At 41.2% G+C, this 27458-nt stretch overlaps 1 protein-coding gene across 1 annotated transcript in view; it reads right to left on the bottom strand.

The window, feature by feature from the left end:
* The window catches only part of DOC2B (double C2 domain beta), a 675394-nt gene that overhangs the window by 105515 nt on the left and 542421 nt on the right, over positions 1-27458 (bottom strand). The window contains exon 6 of the mRNA XM_040336805.1: positions 18301-18458. Coding sequence (XP_040192739.1) covers positions 18301-18458 — 158 coding nt within the window. The remainder of the gene's footprint in view (positions 1-18300; positions 18459-27458) is intronic.

Below are 27458 nucleotides of genomic sequence, written 5' to 3'. Positions count from 1 at the left end.
ATGTGCATTCAATATTTCTGACTGTTGACTATGACATTGTCACTGTCAGTTATTTTTTCACAATAAAATATGCCTCATCTCATCCTCTAACATAGTGGCCAAGTACTACAATTGTTATTCTTTTTTTCACAAGAATACAATTGTTATTCTTTGATAAAAAAAATACTGCTGCCCAGTTCACAATCAAACTATTTACATACTCTGCAGCCACTTAAGCCTTGTACACACAACCGTTTTTTTCGGCAAGAAAACTGCTGGGAGAGCTATTTGCCGAGAAAATCGATCTTGTGTATGGTTTCTCGTCAGAAAATAATTCCGGGAATTTTGACAAAAAAAATAGAGAACCTGCTCTCTATATTCTCACCGGGATTCTACTCGGACTGTTCTCCGACGAGAAAACCAGTCGTGTGTATGCTTTTCCGAGTCTTAAAAAAACGTGCATGCTCAAAATCAAGTATGAGATGGTAGCGCTCCTTCTGGTAAAACTAGCATTCGTAATGGAGATAGCACATTTGTCACACTGTAAATTATTGCATCGTTTAAATGCTGCGTATTAAAATCTTCTTTATAATGGCACAATAATGAACAATAATGAACTTGTTTTGCTGCTGATATTCACCCAGAGTTTTGACTAACTTTTTGCAACATTTTTAATGATCTTCTTAATTTTTTTTTAGCTAAATTTTGAATCCAGATCTGCAGATCTAGATCTTTCTAGTGATCTCCATGATTTGATTTTTCATTTTGTTGTGTCAACTACCACAATTAAAACATTATTATCTTGTATTTTTTTTACCTTCAAGGAGATTGGTTGGTGTTATCTGTCCCTTTTTAATTAGACTTTTTTTATTTTAAAGTTACCTGCCTACTCACAAGCTAAATGTTTTAGTTTAATAAAAACACATAGGCAAGTATTAACTGTAAAAATTAATTCCATGTATTCTGGTATATAAGAAAATAAATAGAAGGCAGCGCTGGTGAACCTGCTGCAATTTGCGCATCCTTGGGACCCCAGGGCACACATCAACTCTGTGTGGACACTAAAATTGGGACCTTGAGAAGTACATACAGTTGGGAGCCCAATCTGGTCCTGGACTCCCAGAGGTCAGAAACATCAGCCCAAGGGGTGGCGCCATTGTAATGGAACTTCCCCTTTATACTGCCGTTGTATGTGTTGTACGTCACCGCGCTTTAGACCGACAAGATTTTGGATTGACAGTGTGTATGCAAGGAAAGCTTGGCAAGAATTCCGTCAAGCTTGGCAAGAATCCTGTAGAGAAAACCGAAGTTTTTTCCCGACGAGATTCCCGGCCGTGTGTACAGGGCTTAACTGTATATTTTATAGACATGTGCAGACTGAAATATTTAGTTTTCATCCGAAAAATAAATTTATTTAGTTACTCCCGAAATTTGTTTTTATTTTTATTTTTTCGTTAAAAAATGCATTAGTCAGAAAATCCGAATTAATTAAGGTCAAATCTGTCATTGAAGGCTTATGGTGTCTGTCAAATGTTCTAAGAAGATTCAAAGGAGCAGATAAACTGTATGACACCGCAACCGTATTTCCGGTCCAATGTTCCGCCTACAAGCTATAGAAGAATTCTAATGTAATGTTGTATGACTAGTAATAATTATATTTATAAATTATTATTACAAGTCAACCAACATTCAAATTCTTCTATAGCCTATGGGCCGAGCATTTGACCGGAAATTTAAGATTGTGGCGTCGTACAGTTTAGCTGCTCCGTCAAATCTTCTTAGAACTTTCGACAGACACCATAAGCCTTCAATGACAGATTCAACGTTTGCATGTTTTTCGATGCTTTGTCGAATCTTCGTCGTTCATGTCGAATGGTCTACCCCAACACAGTCTCTATAATGTTAAATCTTTTCTCTCTATGTCGAATCTTTTTTCTCTATGTAGAATAATCTTGGACTAATAGAGTTAAGGTTAGGCACATTCGACCACAGTTTCGATAGACAAAGATTGCTATTGTCAGCATCATGTCGAACTGCTGTAGCAACAAAAACGAAAATAAAGCATTTTTTTATGTCGGATCTTATGGATTTTGGATTCTGCACGTTCGTTTTCATTTGTTAAAACAATAACGAAAATACCCGAAATTCGGACGAAAATGCATTCAGATGAAAATTAATGCACATGTCTAAAAATGTTATATGTTTGGCAGTTGTCTTTGAATCATGGTACTGTAATTTGTTATTTTGCCATAACAACAACCTCATCTTTGAAACTTTGAGGTTTTGAGGTATTTTGGTGCACTCTGTGTTGACATTTTATTAAACTATATACACAGTAAAGTGTGGAATTGAAAAAGGGATCACAATCTATGAAACTTGTTTAAGTTAATGCCTTTAGATTTTATTTTTTTACAGTATATACCTTCTGATAGATCTTAGCCTAATTGTGATTGCTTTATCTACGGCTTCTAACCTATTGCTTGTTTGTCTAATTTATTGCTGCTACATAAAAAAAATATGGAAATCAGTGGAGTGGAAATTAATCATATTGGTTTGCTGCTGCTCTATGTAAGCCACCTAATAATGTAAGAGCAAACACAATTATTACGCATGCTATATTTGTGATGCCAGAATATAGCATCACTAATGCTGTCTCCGAGAATGGTAATGTTATGTAAAACCATATACAGTTTTAAAGCATCTCAAGCATGTTATTTGAAAGTTTTTTGTATTTTTATCCCTTTCCCTTAAGCCACCTGAAAAGCTCCTAATTTGTTCCTGTTTTTTATTTTACATTGGCACGGATTCTCCAGGGCAGTTTCCATCTCCCGATATGTTTTTTTGTATTTATTTTTTCATAACTAATAAATTATCAGAACTGATTAATAATATTTGGTTCCCATTGATTTCAATGGGGCTCAAACTGACATCTGAACTTTTGAGCAATTCAGAAAACATACTGCAAACCAAACGTGGGTAAGTTTGGCTCATCCCTAATATTTAGACTCACAACATACCTATTGGATGGTCACATGTTTACCCAGGGTTGTCCAGTCTGCATTACTGTCCATGAACTGCCTAGAGATACAAAGAGATGAGCAAGCCTAGTAACCAATCACAAGAACATTAGCACTTCAGAAGCAGAAAATATCCATGTAAAGATAAAAAAGCATATGGCATGCTTGCCATAAGCAAGAACAAAAACAGAATTATAAAAGGAAAGAAAACAACGACCATCATAAATTTTATATATATCTAAAACAAGCTTCAAAAGTAGTACTAAGTGACTCACCGAGAAAATGTGGCAGTATCTAAAATTGAAACATTACATTTTTGTTAGTGAGAATATGTTCCAGTACAATACGCTATAGTAAGTGCTGTATGCTCAGAGACTACTCACTGGAGTCTTGCTGTGAGCAAATTGCATTACTCTAGCCCTATGATTTCTTCAAACAAAAAGAGAATTATGCTACTTAAACACATGCAATATTTATTACTACCCCATAGCTTATCTTACATCTCTGTAAATGGCATGATTATGAAGCAGTCATACAAACACATATTCATAAACACAGATAAATGGGTTTACTAAGACTGTAGCAGAAGTAATCTAGAGTAGCTGTGCATGGCAAGCAATCAGCCTTCTACCTTTCAGTTTCAAAGTTTAACAGAACATGCAGAGGCTGGAAGCGAATTGGTTACTGTACACAGCTGCTTCAGATTCTGTCTGCTCCAGTTTTCATAAATTCCCCCGATTTGTATCACACATTTTCTGCTGTATCTTTTTTCAACTACAGTACCTACTTTAATAATACAATTTTTAGCATTATCCTGCTTGCGTCAATGAAGTCACCTTTGACTGGGTATTTCCCCATTGGCTAATAGAGATCCATTATATTAATGTCAGGCACACCAGTCAGTATACTTACTATATCACTTCCCCCAAGATGATTTGCCTGGCAGATGACATTGTGCACATACGCATCGTAAGCTCCACTGTGTGTTTGCAGTTCACCACTTCTGACAAAGTGGCCACCATGCACATGGGGTTGGAATCTATCAGACACACTTTTTTTTAACAGAGATGTTTTATTGAGAAAACAAAGCAGGTTTACATTGTCACAGATAAATATAGGTATATCAGACACACTTTAGTTGATGCTATCTGCAAAGCTACCCAGGTAAGAATATAAGTATATCATTTTTGCAGTACTTTAATCTTATTTTACTGTACTGACTGTTTTTCCCTGTAGTCTTATATACTGTATGGTATGTTACTGGCAACTTTCACGCATAGTGACCTGGTCATTCCAGTGAAAGACCCGTCTTGAGTCTTTTAGAAGCTGGCCCATTTAGTTAATTTGCTTACTGATGGATGCAGTTCATTTGAGGGTAGTTCAAAAAAAAAATTCATACATTAATTGGATAGTTATGTGCTCCATGAACATATGTTGTTACTGCCTAATAAAGCAAATCATATTTGTGAATACATAGAATCTGGCCTAATTTTCAATTGGTGATTTTCTCAATTATAAAGATATGATACTGGTAAGGCTTATATACTATATAATCCATACTACATCTAGAAACAAGTGTGTCAAATATATATGCTTTTACTTTAAGTTTTTTTTTTTTGTAATTTGGTAGGGGTACCACCATGTTAAGATCAATAGTCAGTGCCTACTAACAAGTAAATATCGTTGCTAACTGGATTAGTACATTAAAGCCCAAATCTTTTTTTTTTTTTTTAATAGGTTGCCCACCAATTAAAAAAAGAAACAACTCTTGCTGCAATACTCATCCCCTTTCTATCCAGTGATTATACTACCCATATTTGCGGGTGTATAAGGTGACCGGTCGTATAAGACGCCCCCCTAATTTTACAGTTTTTTAAGATTTTTTGCCTGTACTCCCCGTATAAGATGACCCCCCTTCCGATGCTTCCGACGCTTCATATTTCTTCCTTCTGAAGCCATATTCTTCTTTCCTCTTGCTGGAGCTGGAGCCAATCATGGAAAGCAATTTATTCTATTAATGAATACAAAGCCTGCTTGGATTGGCAGAGGCTGTAATATCATCAGCCTGCGCCTCTCTGACTCTCAAAGCCAATCCAAGCAGGCTACTATATGTAGCCTGCTCGGATTGGCAGAGGTTGTTACTCCAATCCGAGCAGGCTCTGTATTCATTTGAATACATCGCTCACCGGGATTGGCTAAGTGGTATATACTGTATGTAGCCGAACATACAGTATTACCGCACATCCAGCAGGCATCCGAGCAGCTGACCCGGCGTATAAGACGACCCCTGCATTTTGGCCAGTTTTTTAAGTGTAAAAGGTAGTTTTATACACCAGCAAATACAGTATTTTGCGATAAATGATGCCAAGTGTCATTCAGCAGACTCACAGAAGAGTAAAGCATCATGGACAGCCTTATTCTTGATTGCTCTGATGATAACTATAGGGATATTATGATAGCAACACTCAAACTGTTGCTCTACTTTAAGCCATTTAGTGTGCTGAAGCACTGTGTATAATTAGTAATTGCTATGTTTTTGGTTGTCATGAAACCCTTGTTTTCCCATATTACATCTCAGTGGTGCTGATCTCTTTCAGGCCACTTCTTGTCAACTTTCACTCATTCCAGCAATGCCACTGATAAGGCAGTAGATCTGGCCCTTCTGGGCTCCTTTAGTTCTACAGGGGTGGCCTGGGCACCTCTCATGCAGGAGAGCAGGTTCTACTGCCTAGAAAATATAAAATAAGGAATGCTTCATAGGCCCCGTACACACGTTCCGAGAAACTCGACGGGCAAAACACATCGTTTTGCTCGTCGAGTTCCTTGTGAAGCCGCCGAGGATCTCGGCGAGCCAAGTTTCCTCATTGACTAACGAGGAAATAGAGAACATGTTCTCTATTTGGCCCGACGAGATCCTCGTCGGTTTCCTCGGCCGAAAGTGTACAGACGACCGGGTTTCTCGGCAGAATACGGCTCCGATCGAGTTTCTGGCTGAATTCTGCCGAGAAACTTGGTCGTGTGTACGGGGCCTAAGAGTAACCACTTGTGTAATCCAAACTTGAAACAATGTAATTTTCTCACATTTTTATTAGCTGTTAGTTGCTGGGCACAGGACAGCATTTAGGATTGTAGAGCATAGCACTGCAGTTAGGATTTTGTGTCCTCTGTCTTTGATCTTTACAACTCTGGCTCAGTTTTGGACTTTGCCCACAGCTGTTTAAATCCCTGAAACCGCTCCCACTGGGGTTCCCCCTGCAGCACAGCCAGCGACTCCTCGTCTCCCTCCCGCACAGCTTTTAGCTGCTGCTGCAGGGGGAGCCCCAGGGGAATTGGTTACAGTAATTGTGACAAGGGGTATAATTCCTGTCACAGTCACAAACCAAAGAATCATGACAATAGCATGTGTACACCCTCAGTGGCTGTCTCTGCAGCTAAATGGGGTAACAGTTGGGGGCAATAAAAATGCAGCTCAACCACTGGGTTTTACTGACCCCCAACATCACAACTGAACAAGTCCTAAGGGCTCAATCGCACAAGTACTCTGGCCATGTGAAAATGTAGTTTGTTCATGTGGCTGCAGCTGCCACATGACCTAATTTGACAGATGTGTGGGTGAGTGGCCAGGATGCACACTGTCTGTGTCTGTGTTCAAGTTTGTACCTGTGGCTGTGCTCGTACAGCTGTTGTATCCCCACAGAGTAACATAGTCTGCCGGCACAAAGCTCCAAGCTGCTCCAGCCACATAAACAAACTGGTTCACCTGTACAGGGAACAGCGCCCAAGTTAATGAGCCCCAAGACCACATTTACACACAGGGTATTATTTATTAACTCTGCAGTTTTTTTTTTTTGATTGAGCAGGAACTTTGTAAGGTATGCTGTGGCCACTAATAATGATATTAGAATATTTTTTGCAAAAATATTGTTTTATTGTCAGCTAGGTGATTTCTAACAGCAGCCCTGCATTCCAGTGTTGTGGAACAGCCTACAGATTGCGAGAATAGAGACCATGCCTGTGTTTGCCTGGCTGGTCTGGCTGGTGGCTGCATGCAGTCTTTACCAAGGCACAGGTGACAGGGTAACAATGCAGGAACACAAGTGCATGATGGTTATTACTACATAGTACCAGAAAAGGATTTTAATTGCAGTATTACCAGGCTTCCTAATCACTCCAAAACCAGTGGCAATTCTGATATTTCATTAAATGTATAAAGCTATAACATTACTTAGAACCCCCTAACATGTCATGTATTAAAATTGCATAAGCCTATGGAACGGCAACGTCAGTACTTAAAAATCTCCAAAGGCAACGTTTCTCAAGGCTTTACAGGTTACCAGTTAAGATTTACAATGGAGGTCTCTGTTCTCTATTTTCTCGTTGTTCTATGGGAGAAGGCGGCCCGCCGAGCTCCTCGGCGGCTTCATCCCAAAACTCGACGAGGAACTCGACGTGCCAAGCACGTCGAGTTCCTCTGTCGTGTGTACGGGGCCTAAGACTTGAGAATGAGATGTGGTCTCCCCCATATTAGAGGTCCCCTGAGTGAGTAACATGCAACAGGATAAATAGCCCTGGGGACCCGGACGACTTTTCTAGGTAACTCTGAGTGAGTACGACTTCCACCAGGAGCAGTGACACCACTGAATTAGGTGTATTATGTGTTGTATTGTGTTAGGGCATCCTATTCATTTTAGGGTGCACACCACACTGTGTTATGGTATGCCACAATGTGCATTGGCATGCTGCATTGGGGTGTCATTAGGAATAATTGGCATAGCAGCATAATGCAAAACACAACAGTTTTTTTTACACTTCATTACAGTGTAAAGGTATTACTGTATTTATCAGTGTATAACACGCACAGGCGTATAACACGCACCCTAACTTTAAAAGGGAAGTTTCAGGAAAAAAACTTTCCACAGTCTCCTGCGTATAACACGCAGGCACAGTTTACACTCTATTTTCAGGGTAAAAAAGTGAGTGTTATAGGCCAATAAATACAGTAATTACTTTAGCCCAAGTAAAATCAATAATAACATTTTTCTCTGCGTGTTTTATGTTTCTATTAGCGGTATGTGATTGTATTAGTCACACAGCATAAAAACTCTTCACTCTTCAATATGAATACATGACAGTAATGATATTATTAATATGCCAAACAATTCTGACAGTTTTCAGCAAACGTCAGAAAGAGAGGCAATAGCACAATGCAACACAAGTGTTTATGTTGAAATGCTCAAGAACCGCAGCTAAATCCCAGTTGGCAAACATATAAATAAACATCAGCTTAGATGATTTCAAGTGGATTTATACATTACTACAAATTAAGCACACTAGCATTGCATTAAATCCCTTGTTTCATCATATGAATATTTCCCAGCATATCCCTATGGTATTTCAGTGCAGCATGGTTTGTCTGGATGCAGAAAGAATGCAGTTGGTATGTTGAATGTATTTCCATTCATTAGAAATGACTTAAGAGCTTCCTCAGGGAGACACTGTAGTGCTTCAGTATTTCTCTCGAGATCCAATTATCTCAATATAAAGAAAATGTTTTAGATTTTATTATCTTTTTCATAAAATATGGTTGAATTAAGACTAGATCCATGATCTTCCACCTAGGTTCAATGAGGCATGTAAACTTAGTAGGGTGTACATTTGTGGCCCAAGTGAAAAATAATTATATCACTCAGCTAGTGTCACTGCTTTACAAGCGTCACAGCCTTTATCTCTGTCGCCCCCAAGGAACACTTCAGTCATTAGCATTTCTAGGAGCTCAGCGTCAGTCTAACAGAATAGTCACAAATCTGTCTCTGCAACAGAATAGCATATGGATAGATTCCTTCCTGACAGTCTCTTGAAGTACTACCTTTAAATATTCCATTAATAAATACTGAGCTTGGACATATATCAAATCTGCAATAGCAGCAACTGGGGAACAACCCTTTCTAGAATTTCATATTTTAGCAGGCATTGATGTAGTTATCTTTGTTTCCTTATATTGTACATTATACAAATAACAACAATACATGTCTAGGTAAATAACAGTTATCAATACAATGTTCTTTCTAGTTGATTATTTTTTTTTTAATAGAACCTTAACCACTAGGGGTCCGTGCTATAGCCGAATGACGTCCACAGTGCGGACCCCAATTGCCGGGAGGATATCAATAGACGTCCTCCCCTTTGCGTGCTCTCCGCACTGTGATCACTGAGTCACTGGGACTTGGGTGATCACAGATCAGAGTAAGGGGTCGATCCCGACCCCTTACCACGTGATTAACTGTCAGCCAATGACAGCTGATCACGTGATGTAAACAAAAGCTCGGTAATCGTTTTATTTTCTCCTCACACTAACAGCGTGAGGAGAAAAAAAAGCCGATCACTGGCTTATGTGTAAGGGACATCGGTCCTGAAGAGGAAGAGGCAATTCTGCCTCATCTGTGCTAACAGTACCCCCTGCCAGTGCCACCTGCCAGTGCCCACAGTGCAACCTATTAATGCCCACAAGTGCCACCTATCAATGCCCACCAGTGGTGCCAATCAGTGCCACCTAGCAGTGCAACTTACCAGTGCCGATCAGTTTGCCCATCACTGTCACCCATCAGTGCCCATCACTGCCACCTATCAGTGCCCATCACTGCCAGATATCGGTGCCACCTATCAATGCCACCTATTAGTGCCACTTCTCAGTGCCCACCAATGCCACCTATCAATGCCCTTCAGTGCCACCCATCAGCGTTACCTCTCAGTGCCCACCAGTGCCACCTATCAGTGCCCATCAATGCAGCCCATCGGTTCCCATAAGTGCAGCCCATCAGTGCTGCCTCATCAGTGTACATCAATGAAGGAGAACAATTACCTGTTTGAAAATGTTTATAACAAAATATAAAAAAATATAAAAAAAATGTTTTAATTAACAAAGACCAGTATACCCAGGATATTTATAAAGCGCATTTGGCTCCTGTCATTGAGAATCCATAGCAGCTGGTGAGTGAGTGGGCACACTAAAGGGGAGCACTACAGCACTTTTTGCATGATGGATAACTTTATTTTACAATCATGACGATTTAATATCGCAGACTTTTTCATGAAGATTAAGCTGATGTATTTAGGTATTATGCATTTATTTATTTCTGATTAATAGGAATTGGTTGATTTACACATTAACCATAAAGTTTTAGTAGGGGAAAGGTTCCCCATTTTAGGTAGCGCTCTACACAATTTCCTCATAATTTAAAGGAGAAGAGAATGCCAGAGGCTGTGTGATCATAGAGAGATGATGTTGAGATGCCCTAAGTGCGGGTAGAGAGCCACTGAGTATTGAGAAGTACTGAGAGGGCACTGTGAGAGCTGAGGGGAGCCATTATCTTGTTACAGCCCAAAACAGAACAACCCTTCAAGGGGTAGCACAAAATGTGAGCAAGTTGTTTACTTACTGAAAACCTAGATCCTGAATCTCAGGAATCAAGTGGCAACACTGTGAAGCATCAACAACCTGAAAGGGAATGTTGACCATACCCATCAGGTGCTGGCTGGAGCCAGTATAAAAGAGGAAAGTGATTTGGAGGTACAGGTATCAGAGGAGGGTAGTTGGGTGACAGTTAGAAGATGGGGTAGAGGTAAAAGTGTTAGTATTGAGCTGACACAGCCTAATAAATATGCCCGGTTTTGTGATGCTGGGAATCTCAGTTCGGGATAGAGCTTCCCATAGGGGGGTTAGCTATTGCGGGGAGGGGCCGAGACAACCGCCAAAATATTTTTCTTTCAAGACCAACCTGTGAGCATTCTATGAGGAAATGAGCTGTAATTTAGATACAGGAAGGCCTGTGGATGTGGATTTTGCCAAATGTTTTCTACAATACAATAAACACTTTACAAATTGAGGTCTGTTGAAATTAATCATAGTGTATGTATCTGGATAGAAAACTAGCTACAAAAGCGCGTCAGGAGGGTGGTGATAAATAGCATATTTTATCAATGATATGGGGTTGTAAGTGGGGTGTTCTGGGACCAACTCTGTTTAACTTGTTCATAAATTATATTGAGGTTGGTATTAATAGTTCAATCTCAGTGTTTGCTGATGACACAAAGCTAACCAGAGTAATAATATCACAACAGGATATAGCAATTTCCCAAAAGGACCTTGACAAAGTGAAAATTTGTAAACCGTGGTAAAAAACAAAACAACAAACTGCGGAACAAAAAATTGCAGAAACAAATATTAGTGGAAAAAATAAATATAAAATGTATGCGACTAAATAGCAATAATTATATTACATTTAGAGAACAATAGGACTTTTAGAGAAAAAAATACTTATGATATTGTAAGCATCCAAAATGAAAGAAAAGGAGAGAAAAAAACCAAGACCAATCATAAAAAAGACTAGGTCACATAACCAGTAGCATAACAATAACACTGTAAAGTAACAAGGGACAAAGGGACATATACATATGCACAAAAGGTTAAAGTCAAGGAAGAGCACTTTGTCAAAACCCTTGAAAACCCAAGGGTTAAAATCAAGAAAGTATCCCTTTCACATAACTTCTTAAATCGTTCTGAATGTGTAAGGGTAAAGATTCAATTACCCACACTTGTAAACCATCTGTGGACTCATTTCAGAGAAGTGTCTAGGTGCCACCCTGGTCAAAAAATCTCAGAAGTTCTTAAAACCTGGTCTGAATAGTATGGCCCACATAAAGTAGGCCGCAAGGGCAGGTCAAACTATAAACTACATAATCAGAAGAGCGGTTGTGGAAGGCCAAGATGGAAAAATAATTAATATTTGTGAAAAAAGGTTTTTGACCGTGATTTAGAAATTTGCAGTTTAAACACTTTGGGCCAGATCCACAAAAACCTGACGTAACTTAAAAAATCCAATTTAAGTTACACTGGCTTAAAGTTTCTACCTAAGTGCCTGATCCACAAAGCACTTATCTAGAAATTTCAGGCTGTGTAACTAAAATTCCGCCGGCGCAAGGCGTTCCTATTCAAATGGGGCGAGTCCCATTTAAATGAGGCGCGCTCCCGCGCCGGCCGTACTGCGCATGCGCGTCGGCCGTACTGCGCATGCGCGAAGTTACGTTACGCCGAGTTTTGAGGATCGCGACGGCTTAAAGTTGCGTCGGGGAAAAAAAAAATTACAGCGGCATGCATTCCTGAGGGAGAACTCCATGCCAATTTTCAAAGAAAAAACCGGCATGGGTTCCCCCCCCAGGAGCATACCAGGTCCTTAGGTCTGGCATGGGTTGTAAGGAGACCCCCCCACGCCGAAAAATTGACGTAGGGGGTCCCCCTACAATCCATACCAGACCCGTATCCAAAGCACGGTACCCGGCCGGCCAGGAAGGGAGTGGGGACGAGCGAGCGCCCCCCCCCTCCTGAGCCGTGCCAGGCCGCGTGCCCTCAACATGGGGGGGTTGGGTGCTCTGGGGCAGGGGGGCGCACTGCGGGCCCCCCCACCCCAGAGCACCCTGTCCCCATGTTGATGAGGACAGGACCTCTTCCCGACAACCCTTGCCATTGGTTGTCGGGGTCTGCGGGCGGAGGCTTATCGGAATCTGGGAGTCCCCTTTAATAAGGGGGCCCCCAGATACCGGCCCCCCACCCTAAGTGAATGGATATGGGGTACATCGTTCCCCTATCCATTCACCTGGAGGCAAAAAGTAAAAGTGAATAAACACACAACACAAGGCTTTTTAAAATATTTTATTATTCTGCTCCGGACGCCCCCCCCTGTCTTCGTTATTAGCTCAATTACCAGGGGGGGCTTCTTCTTCCGCTCTCCGGGGGTCTTCTTCCACTCTCCGGGGGTCTTCCGCTCTCCGGGGGGGCTTCTCCGGACTCCGGGGGGCTTCTTCCATCTTCTCCCCTCTTCCGCTCTTGACTCGGCGAACCCCGGTTCTTCTGCAGCTCTCCGGTGCCTTCTTCTTCAGCGCTGGCTGCCTGCTATGTTTGTGTGTTAGCTCGATTTCAAACAGGCAGCCGGCGCGGTCTTCTGTGGCGTCAGGGTCTTCTGGTCTTCTGTTCTTCCGATGTTGTCTCGTCGCCTGTTGTCGCTGTAATGATGGAAGCGCGCCTTGCATCACATTTATATAGGCATCACCGTCCCATCATGCTCCGGTAGGTACCCACGTGGTGGGTGCACGTGGGTAGGCACCCACCACGTGGGTACCTACCGGAGCATGATGGGACGGTGATGCCTATATAAATGGGATGCAAGGCGCGCTTCCATCATTACAGCGACAACAGACGACGAGGCAACATCGGAAGAACAGAAGACCAGAAGACCCTGGCGTCACAGAAGACCGCGCCGGCTGCCTGTTTGAAATCGAGCTAACACACAAACATAGCAGGCAGCCAGCGCTGAAGAAGAAGGCACCGGAGAGCTGCAGAAGAACCGGGGTTCGCCGAGTCAAGAGCGGAAGAGGGGAGAAGATGGAAGAAGCCCCCCGGAGTCCGGAGAAGCCCCCCCGGAGTCCGGAGAAGCCCCCCCGGAGAGCGGAAGACCCCCGGAGAGTGGAAGAAGACCCCCGGAGAGCGGAAGACCCCCGGAGAGTGGAAGAAGACCCCCGGAGAGCGGAAGAAGAAGCCCCCCCTGGTAATTGAGCTAATAACGAAGACAGGGGGGGCGTCCGGAGCAGAATAATAAAATATTTTAAAAAGCCTTGTGTTGTGTGTTTATTCACTTTTACTTTTTGCCTCCAGGTGAATGGATAGGGGTACGATGTACCCCATATCCATTCACTTAGGGTGGGGGGCCGGTATCTGGGGGCCCCCTTATTAAAGGGGACTCCCAGATTCCGATAAGCCTCCGCCCGCAGACCCCGACAACCAATGGCAAGGGTTGTCGGGAAGAGGTCCTGTCCTCATCAACATGGGGACAGGGTGCTCTGGGGTGGGGGGGCCCGCAGTGCGCCCCCCTGCCCCAGAGCACCCAACCCCCCCATGTTGAGGGCACGCGGCCTGGCACGGCTCAGGAGGGGGGGGGGGGCGCTCGCTCGTCCCCACTCCCTTCCTGGCCGGCCGGGTACCGTGCTTTGGATACGGGTCTGGTATGGATTGTAGGGGGACCCCCTACGTCAATTTTTCGGCGTGGGGGGGGTCCCCTTACAACCCATACCAGACCTAAGGGCCTGGTATGCTCCTGGGGGGGAACCCATGCCGGTTTTGTTTTTTACAAATTGCCGTGGAGTTCTCCCTCGGGAAAGCATACCAAATGCCGTCGCTGCAATGGGCCTTTACAAGGTGTGACTAACTTTACACTTTGTAAAACGAGCCCTAATTTTACACTTGCAAAATAACACTTACGGCGCAAAAAAGAAGCTAGAAAGCTTTGTGGATCGCCTTAAGTGCTAATTTGCATACTAGCAACGGCATTTCGACTCGAAATGCCCCCAGCGGCGGATGCGGTACTGCATCCTAAAATTAGGCAGTGTAAATCAATTACACATGCCGGATCTTCTGTGTAACTTTGGAAAAAGCCTTTTGAGGATCGTTTCCAAAGTTACACACAGACTGAACAGCACTTAAGTCGGAGTATCTCTTTTGAGGATCTGGCCCTTTCTCTTTTTGCAATGTAATGTCATTATCAGGTCACCAAACATGTTGTTTTACTTGTACTTAGTAGAAAAGACTATAATTCTACCACTTTACAAAACTCTGGTTAGGCCTCATCTTCAGTATGCCATCCCGCTTTGGTAACCATGCCTTAGGAGGGATGTGCTGGAACTGGAAAAGGTCCAGAGAAGGGCAACAAAACTATTAAGGGGACTGGAGGACCTCAGTTATGAGGTACAATTACAAACATTAAACTTATTCTCCCTGGAGAAGTGACACTTAAGAGGGGATATGATAGTGATATACCAATATCTTAATGGTGATTCTAGCATAGGGAGAAAACTATTCAGTTTTAGGTCTCTTGAGAAGGCACAGAGCTACTCAAGTTGGACAAGGAGTGGTTTTACCTGTAGACTGGGGTTGTTTACTGTAAGAGCAGTAAGGATGTGGAACTCCCACAGTTGGTGGTTTCAGCAAGGAGTGTTTATAAAATAAAACATTTTTTTTACGTGTTTCTTAGCAAAAGCAATATACACATGCCTGTACAGGGATATGGGAAATGCAAGTGACACAAACACACACGCACACACGTTGAACTGGATGGACTGGTGTTTTTTATTCAACCTTAACATCTATGTAACCTGGTAAATCTACAACTTTCCACTAAGAGTAAGTGATGAACTATGAGGTGTAAAAGTATGTCTGCTGATGTTAAGCACTAGTATTTTTTTAAGAGAATATGCACATTTTTGGACTCCTATTTCAAGCATCAACTAAATAGTGACAGGTTGTTATCCTCTCATTATATGGGTGACATCCTTTCTAAAAAAAAGGAATCAGTCTGGCAGATTGGTTAGCCAATTGGTTATTGTTTGCAAATGGATCTAGAATTCAGTGCCATTTGACAGATAAAATACAGCATTTCTAAAAAGGATGGTAAGCATGCTCCTACCAATATTATGGGGGTCTATTTAAAAAAAGTTACTGGGCAAATGTCACAAGCATTCATCTAATTATCATGAATTCTGACCATATTTTTCTTAATATGTTGATTTCCTATGAGCATCAGCTCCATCTAGTGGCCATTTTCCTGAAATACCATGATCAAGAAAATAGTGTATTATGGCCATTACATAGAGCTGGAAAGCATAGGAAATCAACATATTAAGCAAAGTATGGTCGGAACTTGTGACATGCTTATGTCTGGGCAATCTTTTTTTTTAAATAAGTTGTACATCCCTGCAATATATATATATTTCCCTTTATTTTGCCATTTTGCAAGTACAGAACATGTCAGTTCATCTGCCAAAAATCTAGTGAGCTTCTATTTTCCTGCAGTGAACTGACAACTCTGATGTGTCAGAAAGAAAAAAAAAAGAGCTAAAATGCCTGACTATATATATATTTTTTTGTATTTGTGTCTCGCATCACAATGCACATTAATGTGTGCTCGCTTAAGACAACCCACTCATTTGAATGGGCTGCCTAGGGCACTACAATGGACCAAAAGTCTGTATGCTCCATTTTCATTAATGCAGGGCATGGAAACGCACAAAGATTCACAATGAATGAAACTGCAGTGCACCAAAGCATGTTAATAAACCACATTGGTTTGAATTGGTCTGCCAGACAGGGTTGTGCTGTGTGGCAGAACTGTGAGAATCCCAGGATTGGATGCACAGAAATACAAATATATTTCCAGATAAAACTGCTCCCATACAGTACCATACAGTACCGGTATATATTTTTCACCTGTGTATTTAGCTGTTTGCCTGTACTTGTATTGTCAGAGGAATATTAGATATACTGCTTTCATACTTGAGGTGATTGTAGCCGTATTAGTGCACTTGCGACAGAGACAATTGAGTACTGTCCGTGATACTTATTTATTTGCACTAACATACAATTTTTTGGGACAAGCTTCCGGGGGATGTCCCCCTTCAAGGTCCCAGCAGTACTGATGAATTAGTACTGCTAGGACCTTGAAGAAGGGGACATACCCCAAAAGCTTGTCCTGGAAAATTGTATATTAGTGCAAATAAAACAAGTATTACGGAGAGTACTCAATTGTCTCTATATACTGCTTTCAAAATTCATGATTAGAAACAATGTTTATAAATTCTCCCACGGAGTATAAAATGTAAAAATAGGTAACAAAATATATTCCATCTGAATTAAAGCAATACAAATGTAAAACCTAAATAATAAGTCACTGCAATAACACATGGTAGAAGAAAATATCTAATAAATATCAATCCAATTGACAACAAAATCAGATAAGCTAGATTATGTAAACAGTGTTTATAACAAGTTAATAATAAAGGTAATCCTAATAAGAAGCCATCATGCAGACTTTAAAGTCCTCATTACAAAAAATGCTATAGCTGACATTTGTCACTCTCTTTCTGTAAAAGCCAATTGAAATATATCTAGGAATTGATTGCAAACGTAAAAGGAATCCAGTAGTTTGTTTTATTAAAATAGGATAATCAATAGTTAATAAACACAATAAAGTAGACGTAAAAGCTAAATTAACCTATGGTTGAAACATTGCCTACCCACTGCTCTTATACATACATCGTATGCATTAGTTTGTATGAAATCTCAGTGTAAATTAACGTCTTGTGTGTGGTCACATGACCACTAAGCTTCTGCTACTCTGTGTAAATGAGTGGCTGCTGCAAAGAAACTTTCTGCCCTGCCGACAACAGCTAGAGCTGTGAAAGCCGGAGAGTGACATCACAGCTCTGTGTAATTTAGCCCTGTTGTTGGCTCACACTTTTACACAAAGAAGCCAAAGCTTTGCAGTCATGTGATATCTCAGAAGAAGATTACAAAAAAAGGCATTTACACTAAGATTTTTTTGTACAATCTATAACTTTTTTTTAGCATGCTCTTCTACTTTATTTCCCAAAACTACATTCTGTGTATTGGTACATGCAACGTACAAGTGCCTAAAATGCATTATTTATATATCTGTTAGGATATCTATGTAGGCATGATAGAGGTTATATTCTGTGTGCTATTTGAAATAGGATTAGGGTAAACCAGCCATAGCCTGGGCCATTGAAACTGAGTAGGTAAAGATAAAGGGGGATATTTACTAAAACTGTAGCGTACAAAATCTGGCGCAGCTCTGCATAGAAACCAATCAGCTGAAGTTAGAAGCTGATTGGCTACTATGCACAAATGTACAAGATTCTGAGTGCTCCAGATTAAGTAAATCAACCCCAAAAACTAAAAAAAAAAAATTGCCAAAAAGACAAGTGGTTCCAGAAATATAAAAAAAAAAAATCTGAAGCTATAGGTAAATCTTTAATTTTCTCTAAAAACTTGAACCTGGCACCATTTCTCTAACCAACAAGCCTCATTTGGTCCTTTGAGGTGAAGGATGGCATCACTGACCAATAGGGAAGCTCTGCTGGTGGATGGAAAGTGACAGGCTAAAATTGACTTTTACAGGAAAAGCGGACATTTGCATAGAACTTTACTCTGGATTTGTTAAATGACATGCATATTTTACTGCTACTGTATGTTTCCTATACTCAGTTTTAACTCCCTTGGCTTGTAACATGTTTTTATTTAATATGCTTACAAGTAGTAACAAGTTTGTTTTAGGTGCAGCAATCTCCTCCTAAATATATATATATATATATATATATATATATATATATATATATATATATATATATATATATATATATATATATATATATATATAATCTATACATAGAATAAAGAACTTACGTTTTTACATAAGGGTCGGAATACCCATTTGCATCCATAGCTGCTAGATGTGCACATCTCATGATGCCCACTAAGAGCCCTGATTTTTGTGAGCTGTATTTTAAGGATATAAGAATTCTCCCACGTTCCTCCAGTGATTTATCTTCTGTTTTATCTATCTGTGGATGGAAACCCAAATGTTAATGACGATATAAAGAACTTCATGCACAGCTGTCACAGCAAAAAACACAATATCCACAGAGGACCTGATTTGTAAGTATAGAGATTATAAAAGAACTTGACATCCATTAAGCAGCAGGTGTATTTGTGCAATTTGAATCTATTATCTATTTTTCCCTTCATGTTTGCACAATAAAATAATTATTGGTCTTGATTAAGCTAAAGGGTTAACAGAGATCGATTTCGCCGTTTCAGGTAATTGATTCTAAAGAATAGGAACAATACAACATTATTCAAAATTAAAAACAATGAAATGTTTAGTAGGTAACAAAAGGACCAGGTTCCTGTTGCACAAAATTTGCAGTACTCTTTTGAGTGTACAGTCTTATACAAAAGTTTGACTACTCCTATTCAAATCACATAGTTTAATCATTTGACTAGTCACCAGTTTATAAACTGCATGTTGGTAACAATCACATTCTGTATAGTGTTTAAAGTGGAAGTAAACCTGATTCATGAAATCTGACCTAGGCACATATACTATGGCCCAGATTCACGTAGATCAGCGGATCTATAGATCCGCTCGTTCTACGTGAATTAAGATCCGCTCCCGCAAGTTTAGGAGGCAAGTGGCTAATTCACAAACCACTTACCTCCAAACTTGCGACGGCGGATCCTAAATCCCCCAGCGGAATTCAAATTCCGCGGCTAGGGGAGTGTCATATTTAAATCAGGCGCGCTCCCGCGCCGATTTAAATACGCATGCGTCGTCCGGGGAATTTCCCGGCGTGCATTGCTCCCACTGACGTCAATAGGACGTCAGTGGTTGCGACGTGATCTAGACTTGCGACGCGCGTGTTCGTGAATCGGCGTACGCAAACGACGTAGGAAATTTCAAAATCGACGCGGGAACGACGGCCATACTTAACAATACTTACCCCTGCTTTTAGCAGGGGTAAGTATACGACGGGTACCGCGCTACGGAAACGACGTAAGAACACCGCGTCGGGTCCGCGTACGGTCGTGAATTTCGCGTATCTCGCTGATTTACATATTATTCAGTGTAAATCAGCGGGAACGCCCCCGGCGCCATTTTTAATTCAAAAAAAAGATCCGACAGTGTAACACAGTGTGACACTGTCGGATCTCAGCCCTATCTATGCGTAACTGGTTCTATGAATCAGGCGCATAGATAGGACCTGAAAAAAGCTGAGATACGATGGTGTATCTGAGATACACCGTCGTATCTGCTTCGTGAATCTGGGCCTATATCTGTAGTGTTAACTTATCTCTCTCCAAAGCCATGTCTTTATGCTGCTCTGTTATCAGCATTATAATTTCTGACAAGTTCTCCAACACAGGAGATAAAAGCAGCTGAAAATTTGTGTCAGGGTGGGTGCTATAAAAAGATTAGCAGAGGGGTTGCCTATACACAGCACAGCTCTGTAAGTATCTTCCTTCCTCTGCTTTTGTAGAAGGGGTGGGTGTCTTTCCTCCAATCAGTTGTCAGGCAGTGTATGCCAAGACTCCGCTCCCAACAGAAAAAAAAATCTAACATGATGTTAACTAATACAATTTTTATAGGGAGATTTGTTTCATCCCTGTGCAGCTTTTCACTTTACTTAATATATAAGAGGTTTTACATCCACTTTACATAATATAAGGTAAGTTATAGATGCACCCTTGTAAAATATTAAAAAATACTATTTTATTATATTCCCTTATTCGTCAATATTAGTTTCTGTTATATCAGATTCATGTCAAATCAGGCACAAACATTTCTGTTAAAGCCCCTGGAGATTCTTCACATCACTGTTTAAATTACAACGTTGCCTTCTTTATTGCATTTGAATTTCCCTTCAATTAAAGAGCAGTCTTGCAGCTACACAATTTATGGCTTTTTAAAACACAAACAGATTAGATGAAAATTAAAATGTTAGCTATTTTCATGGGATGAAATTGGTTAGGAGAAAAGGCACAACAAATTGACTTTTTTGGACATTTCTTTTCTAATGATTGCTAATAAAAATGATATAACATTGAGAAAGAGTTTGAGTAAAGTGCTATGTAAATCAGTGATTTTGCCATTAACACCATTCACAACTGCTAAACCTGTCTCTGTACTGTGTTACTGCCACTGTATCCATGGAACTGTTAAATAAAAAACTTGAAAAGTATATATAACAATAAAAATAAAAAGTAGACGATGGAGGCAAGCCTTCTATGTGTGTGAAACACAGGCACACAAACAGTCTCAAAGGTGAAGAGGCCCTCTTCAGGCCAACGCACACTTAAAGTACTACATGTAGGGTTTGCTTCAATGTACTGTTTCTAATAGAAAAAACACAGGGATATAGTGTCCCTTTATAGTAGGCCACTATTCTGAAAGGATCCACCTTGAAATATTTTCTACAAATGAAAAATATTACACTTATTGGCCACTTTATAAGTGATCTTTAGGACAGATAGCTAAATAGTTTGTACACATAAGACCCCTTAAAGCAGTGGTTCTCAACCTCTCTAGTGTCGTGACCCCTTGATAACATTTCCCAAGTTGTAGAAGTAAAATTATTTTCATAGCGTGGGTTGTCAGCGCCCAAGGCAAGACAAGTAATTTGCGCCCCTAATCCACAGACATTTAGTGCTCCCGGAGTCCCTTCCACTCGTACAGTATTAAAACCCCTTATGGTACATATTGGGATGCACCACTCTCTCTTTGTTCTCCTTTCTTTCCCTTTTATCTCTCTCCATCCTAACTTCTTGTTTTTTTCCCTCATCCCTCTCTCTAGCCATCTTTCTTGTTCCTCTTATTCTTTCTCCCCCTATTCCTTTGCCCCCCCCCCCCTTTTCCTCTCCATTCCATGTATTATCTATTTTTATTCTTTCTCTTACTCCTTGGTGGGGGTGTTGGGGGAATGGGATGAGTGGCAGTGCTGGCGGGAAGTTGGGGTGAGTGGCAGTGCTGGGAGGGATGGGATCAGTGGCAGTTCTGATCAGCCAACTTGTGTGCAAAATTGAGTACACCCATCACATTTTTGTAAATATTTTATTATATCTTTTCATGTGACACTGAAGAAATTACACTTTGCTACAATGCATCCAAACCCTGGAGTTCACCATGAACACAGAGCAGTGAGAGCACGATCTGGAGGTAGGTGGAGCAAGCTTCCTGCTCATTCATCATCTGACAGGAGATAACACTGCCGACTATGAGGGCGGGGGGGGGCACAAGGGGGAGTTTCAGGGTCTTGGCAATCTTCTTATAGCCTAGGCCATCTTTATGTAGAGCAACAATTCTTTTTTTCAGATCCTAAGAGAGTTCTTTGCCATGAGGTGCCATGATGAACTTCCAGTGACCAGTATGAGAGAGTGAGAGCGATAACACCACATTTAACACACCTGCTCCCCATTCACACCTAAAAAACCTACTAAAACACTAATGAGTCACACGACACTGGCGAGGGAAAATGGCTAATTGGGCCCCATTTTGACATTTCCACGTTACGTTACGTTACGACGCACAGGAGCGGAGAACGGCGCCAAATTCAAAAACGTAAACAAACACTATACATACAGTATACTGTAATCTTATAGATTAAAGTACTGTATGTACAAAATACACACACCCTTTGTCCCTAGTAGTCTGCCCAGTGTCCTGCATGCACATTACTATAATAAAAACTGTTCTTTCTGCCTGGAAACTGGAGATTGTCCATCGCAACCAAAAAGTGTCCCTTTATGTCAAAAGTGGTTTTAGACCAGCTAGAAAACAGCGATAATAAATTATAATCACTTGCAGAATTGTGCGATAGCGATTTGTGGGGAAATTCGTCATAAAAAAATAAAAGTAATGACAGCAACAATTCTGTAACTGAGCAAATTTCAGTGATTTTGAGTTGATTACATTATTGAATAATTTTTATTAGAATTATATTATTATTTGTTATAATTATTTATAATTATTTATTATATTATAATTTATAATTTTGTTTTTAAAAAAATGTCATACCCGGGATGCCTACTAGTCTCTTGTTTGGTCAGATTTAAGTGAGTTATTCCTAAAAATTACAGACCTACAGTATAAAACGCCAAATTTCCTTGCAAATAATGGTACCGCTTTCAGCATCTTTTTTCTGAAAGAATCATACCGCCAGGGAGGTTAATGGCTGTGTGTTGAGTTATTTTGAGGAGACAGAAAATTTACACTGCTATACAAGCTGTACACTCACTACTTTACATTGTAGCAAAGTGTAATTTCTTCAGTGTTGTCACATGAAAAGATATAATAAAGTATTTACAAAAATGTGAGGGGTGTACTCACTTTTGTGAGATACTGTATTTTGGACGATGACCAATGGTCAGATCTTATTGCTGTCCTTTGCCCACCCTCCTGGCTGCTAGCTTGGAATACTGAAAGGGTTTCCTGCCAGTCAATAGCCGTGATCGTACCAAAAAAAAATCCCAATCACCAGACCGCCCCCACAATAGTATAGCGTCACTAGGGTTACACTGTACCGTACTGCTAGAATGACATTATGTAAAATATATATAGATAGATAGATAGATAGATAGATAGATAGATCTATATATATGTAGCGCCCCCTTGTTTTCAGCATGGGCACTACGCTAAAGTTAGTGGGGAATGGGAGAGTTACTTTGCTCCCATTCAAAATTTGCTAAAATTGGAACTTCTGTCACTCCAGAAACGTCCACTGGGTCAGTCTGTGCTCCAGTATTGCAATACCATCCCTGGCCAGCAGTTTGCACCAGAGGGGTTCTGGCAGAGAAACTTTCCCCAGCAGTCAATCAGAGAAGATTCTCCCTCGCAAGGCATGCTGGGGAGGGGTATATCTGGGACAGGTGTCATGTGCTAAACCGGGTCCCGGTTTCAGGTGCGGCATCCACCTTCAGGGTGCGCGCATCAATGGACCCTGCCAGCGAGGCCCACCAGGCCAGAATTGCAGTCTACATAAACCCTCATCCGGAGGTAAAAAGGGACTCCAGTGACTTACTGGATTCCCAGTTCTATTAAAAGGATCCCAGGCTGGGTGCCGTTCGATTGGGGAGTCGGCTTGAGGAGAACCCGGAGGCAGGTTGTCCAACAGGGCTTGAACGAACCAATCAGGGATCTGGTGACCGGCATGTTGACAGGTACGTTTTGCTGTCATCCGGTGACCTATGCTAAAACCTACTGGGAGGATTCGCTCCAATTATCCATCTAGCTCACTTAAAATAATTGGCCTGTGGCAGAGGCCCTAGAGCCAGGTCTGTGAGAGAGATCTGTTCCTCCCAGCAAATCCTAAGTGACACTTCGGCTGCCAGGCTTGTGAGAGGGGTCTGTCCGGGGGCACTTTACCCACTCCAACTAGAGTGGCGACGAATAAGAGTTTGGTACTCCATTGAGCAAGTATTGCTCAATTAATATCCGGGCCTGACACTGCAAGGTTCTCCCTTTTCTTCACCAACCTGCTCTTCCCACTTAATGTTGATGTTGGCCATGTTTGGCCTGTAATAAAGCATTGGAAAACCCTTTATTCACTGTCTGGATCTTCGCTCACTGCTTTGTTCTCCAACTGCACCCATACGCCACATTAAGGTAACTCAATATGTCGATCCCAATAACAAATCAGCGGCTTCTTCGGGGGTAGCGCTACATATATATATATATATATATATATATATATATACACACACACACACATCGGCACAGTGGTGTAGTGGGTATCACTCTCGCCTACCAGTAAAAAGGGTCGCTGGTTCGAATCCTAACCACGACACTACCTGCCTGGAGTTTGCATGTTCTCCCTGTGCCTGTGTGGGTTTCCTCTGGGTACTCCGGTTTCCTCCAACACTCCAAAGACATGCTGATAGGTTAATTGGCTTCTGTCTAAAATTGGCCCTAGTATATGAATGTGAGTTAGGGACCTTAGATTGTAAGCTCCTTGAGGGTAGGGACTGATGTGAATGTACAATGTATATGTAAAGCGCTGCGTAAATTGACAGCGCTAAATAAGTACCTAAATAATAATAATATATAGAGATATATATATATATATATATATATATATATATATATATCTCTATATATAGATCTATATATATACACATATGTCACTGGTCAGAGTCCCTATTCACTGCCACACCAGTTACAATGTCCCTGATCATTCCCACACCAGTTACTGTGTCCCTGATTATCGTCACATCAGTTACAATGTCTCTGATCACTGCTACACCAGTCATATTGTCCCTAATCAGCGTCACACCAGTTACTGTGTCCCTGATCGTCGCAACACCAGTTACAGTTTATCTGATCACTTCCACATTAGTTTCAGTGTCTCTGATCACGCCACATCAGTTACAGTGTCCCTGATCACCACCAGACCAGTTATGATGTCCCTGATCACTGCTACTCCAGTTACAGTGTCCGAGATCACTGCCACACCAGTCTTAGTGTTCCAGATTACTAGTCATATTGTCCCTTATCACCGCCACACAAGTTACAGTGTCCCTGATCACTGTCACGTCGGTTACAGTGTCCCTAATCCCTGCCACACCCATTATGGTGTCCCTGATCCCAGTGTTTCCAATTACCATCACACCAGTGCAGTGCTGCCTCTGCCTGCTGCCTGTACCAATCCTGACCTGTTTATTGACCACATTTCTGCCTGAACCAGTCCTTTGCCTGCTTGCTGACCATGTCTGTGCCTGTGGCATGAACTGACCCACCTGCACATCCCATTGACTATGTGCCTGTGAGACATCAGTCCCAGCCATCTACTGTGGACAACTGCACTCCTGGAACCACAGGAACAATTTGGTTTTGCCTTTCTTCAGCCTCCTGTACTTCCTATCCAGTGAACATGGCCTTCCTGGGGGCAGCAAGATACCAGTAGGCTTGTTTGGCTTATAGGAACTGGGACTGTTTTTGGTGACAACACACTTAGCTATACTCCCTGACCACTACAGTACGGTACATTGGTTTTGACACAATTGGTTGATTTGTGTGTACACAAGATACAATGTCTGGTACATAATCAGTTCAGACAGTGAAAAAATCTCCCACATGTGGTATCACCATACTCGGGAGGAGTGTATGGGGTTTGGGGTGTAATTCTAAATATGCCCTTACTGTGTGCGAAAAATATCTTATTAAATTGACAGCTTGGTGTAAAAAATATATTAAAATTTTCTTGCACTTCTCATACTTTCCAAACATTCGTGGCAAAAAAAACCCATAAGTCTTCAAAAGATTTAACATGCCATTGTCCTGGTGCTCCAGGGTCTCCAAAAATGTGATAGGTAGATTTAATTTACACCCCTAGAAAACCTGAATGCGTGCTATGGATTTTGGGCCTGTCTGTGTGGCTAGGCAAAGGGTGCTCAAACCATGTCCTGCAGAGCCCTTTGATGTGACCCGCAACCTCAAACCAGGGATGCACATGCCCAAGGTTGGCAACCAGTTGATTGCAATCTGGGCATCACAGAGCATTACAGTCCAGTGATCCGGCACTGGCAGGCACCACATAAGCCATTGCTTTCTCTGCAGCACCGGCTCTACTCCCAGGCAGAGTGATACCAAGTGCACTCTGCCTCTAATCCTTTCTAGCATCCTGGAGAGTGATGCCAGCGGTAGTTGCAGGAGGAAAATAAGGTCACTATATTAAACAAAACATACACTGGGCATAATAGCTTTTGCAATGGGCATATAGCACCTATTAAAGGGTTAACAACTATTAGGCTCCTTTCACACTTATCTGTGGATACAGTGCAGTGCACTTGCAACTTTCTTGTGGGTTAGCTGCACTGAGCCATAGACTTCTATTATATACTGTGGGTTTGGTGCACTTTCTCCTAAATGCAGGAGTGTGATAGAAGTCTATGGCAGTGGCTTGGGGGCGGTAAAAACCTATAGTTGGCATAGGTTTTTACCATACCTGTGAACAGTGTCACCGCTTAGGAACAACTGACATAAAAGCTGACATGACAAGAGTCCCTTGTAAAAAGTAAACAAAGTCAGTGTTCACACTAGTGTCATCCACTCTTTCATTTTTTGATTGTGATTAAACAGTGGGTAAACATCCAACATGGACTTGTCCTACAGAAAATTATGATCTTAACCCCCCTGGCGGTATTCCCGAGTCTGACTCAGGGTTACATTTTTGTGCTGCGATCGGTAACCCCGAGTCAGACTCGGGCTCGCCTCGCTGAATCCACAGGCAGTATTTACTTACCTTGTCCCTGTATCCAGCGATGACACCGCGCTGTGTGAGCGAGCGGGTGCTCGCTCGATTCACACAGTGCCTCTGTGTGCCGCCGATCTCCGTTCCCTGTGACGTTACGACGCACGGGGACGGAGAACGGCGCCAAATTCAAAAAGGTAAGCAAACACCTTACATACAGTATACTGTAATCTTATAGATTACAGTACTGTATGTAAAAAATACACACCCCCTTGTCCCCTAGTGGTCTGCCCAGTGCCCTACATGTTCTTTTATATAATAAAAACTGTTCTTTCTGCCTGCAAACTGTAGATTGTCCATCGCAACCAAAAGTGTTCCTTTATGTCAAAAATGGTTTTAGAGCAGCTAGAAAACAGTGATAATAAATTATAATCACTTGCATAATTGTGCGATAGCGATTTGTGGGGAAATTCGTCATAAAAAATAAAAGTAATGACAGCGACAATTCTGCAACTGAGCAAATTTCAGTGATTTTGAGTTGATTACATTATTGAATAATTTTTATTATAATTATATTATTATTTGTTATAATTATTTATAATTATTTATTATATTATAATTTATCATTTTGTTTTAAAAAAAAATTCATACCCGGGATGTCTACTAGACTCTTGTTTGGTCAGATTTAAGTTAATTATTCCTAAAAATTACAGGCCTACAATATAAAACGCCAAATTTCCTTGCAAATAATGGTACCACTTTCAGCACCTAAAATCTGAAATAATCATACCGCTAGGGAGGTTAAATCCCTGTCTTAGT

Source organism: Rana temporaria, chromosome 2 (assembly GCF_905171775.1).
Source record: "Rana temporaria chromosome 2, aRanTem1.1, whole genome shotgun sequence".
Lineage (NCBI taxonomy): Eukaryota > Metazoa > Chordata > Amphibia > Anura > Ranidae > Rana > Rana temporaria.
Note: the sequence above shows the minus strand (reverse complement) of the source record. Positions and strands in the feature narration are given on the sequence as shown.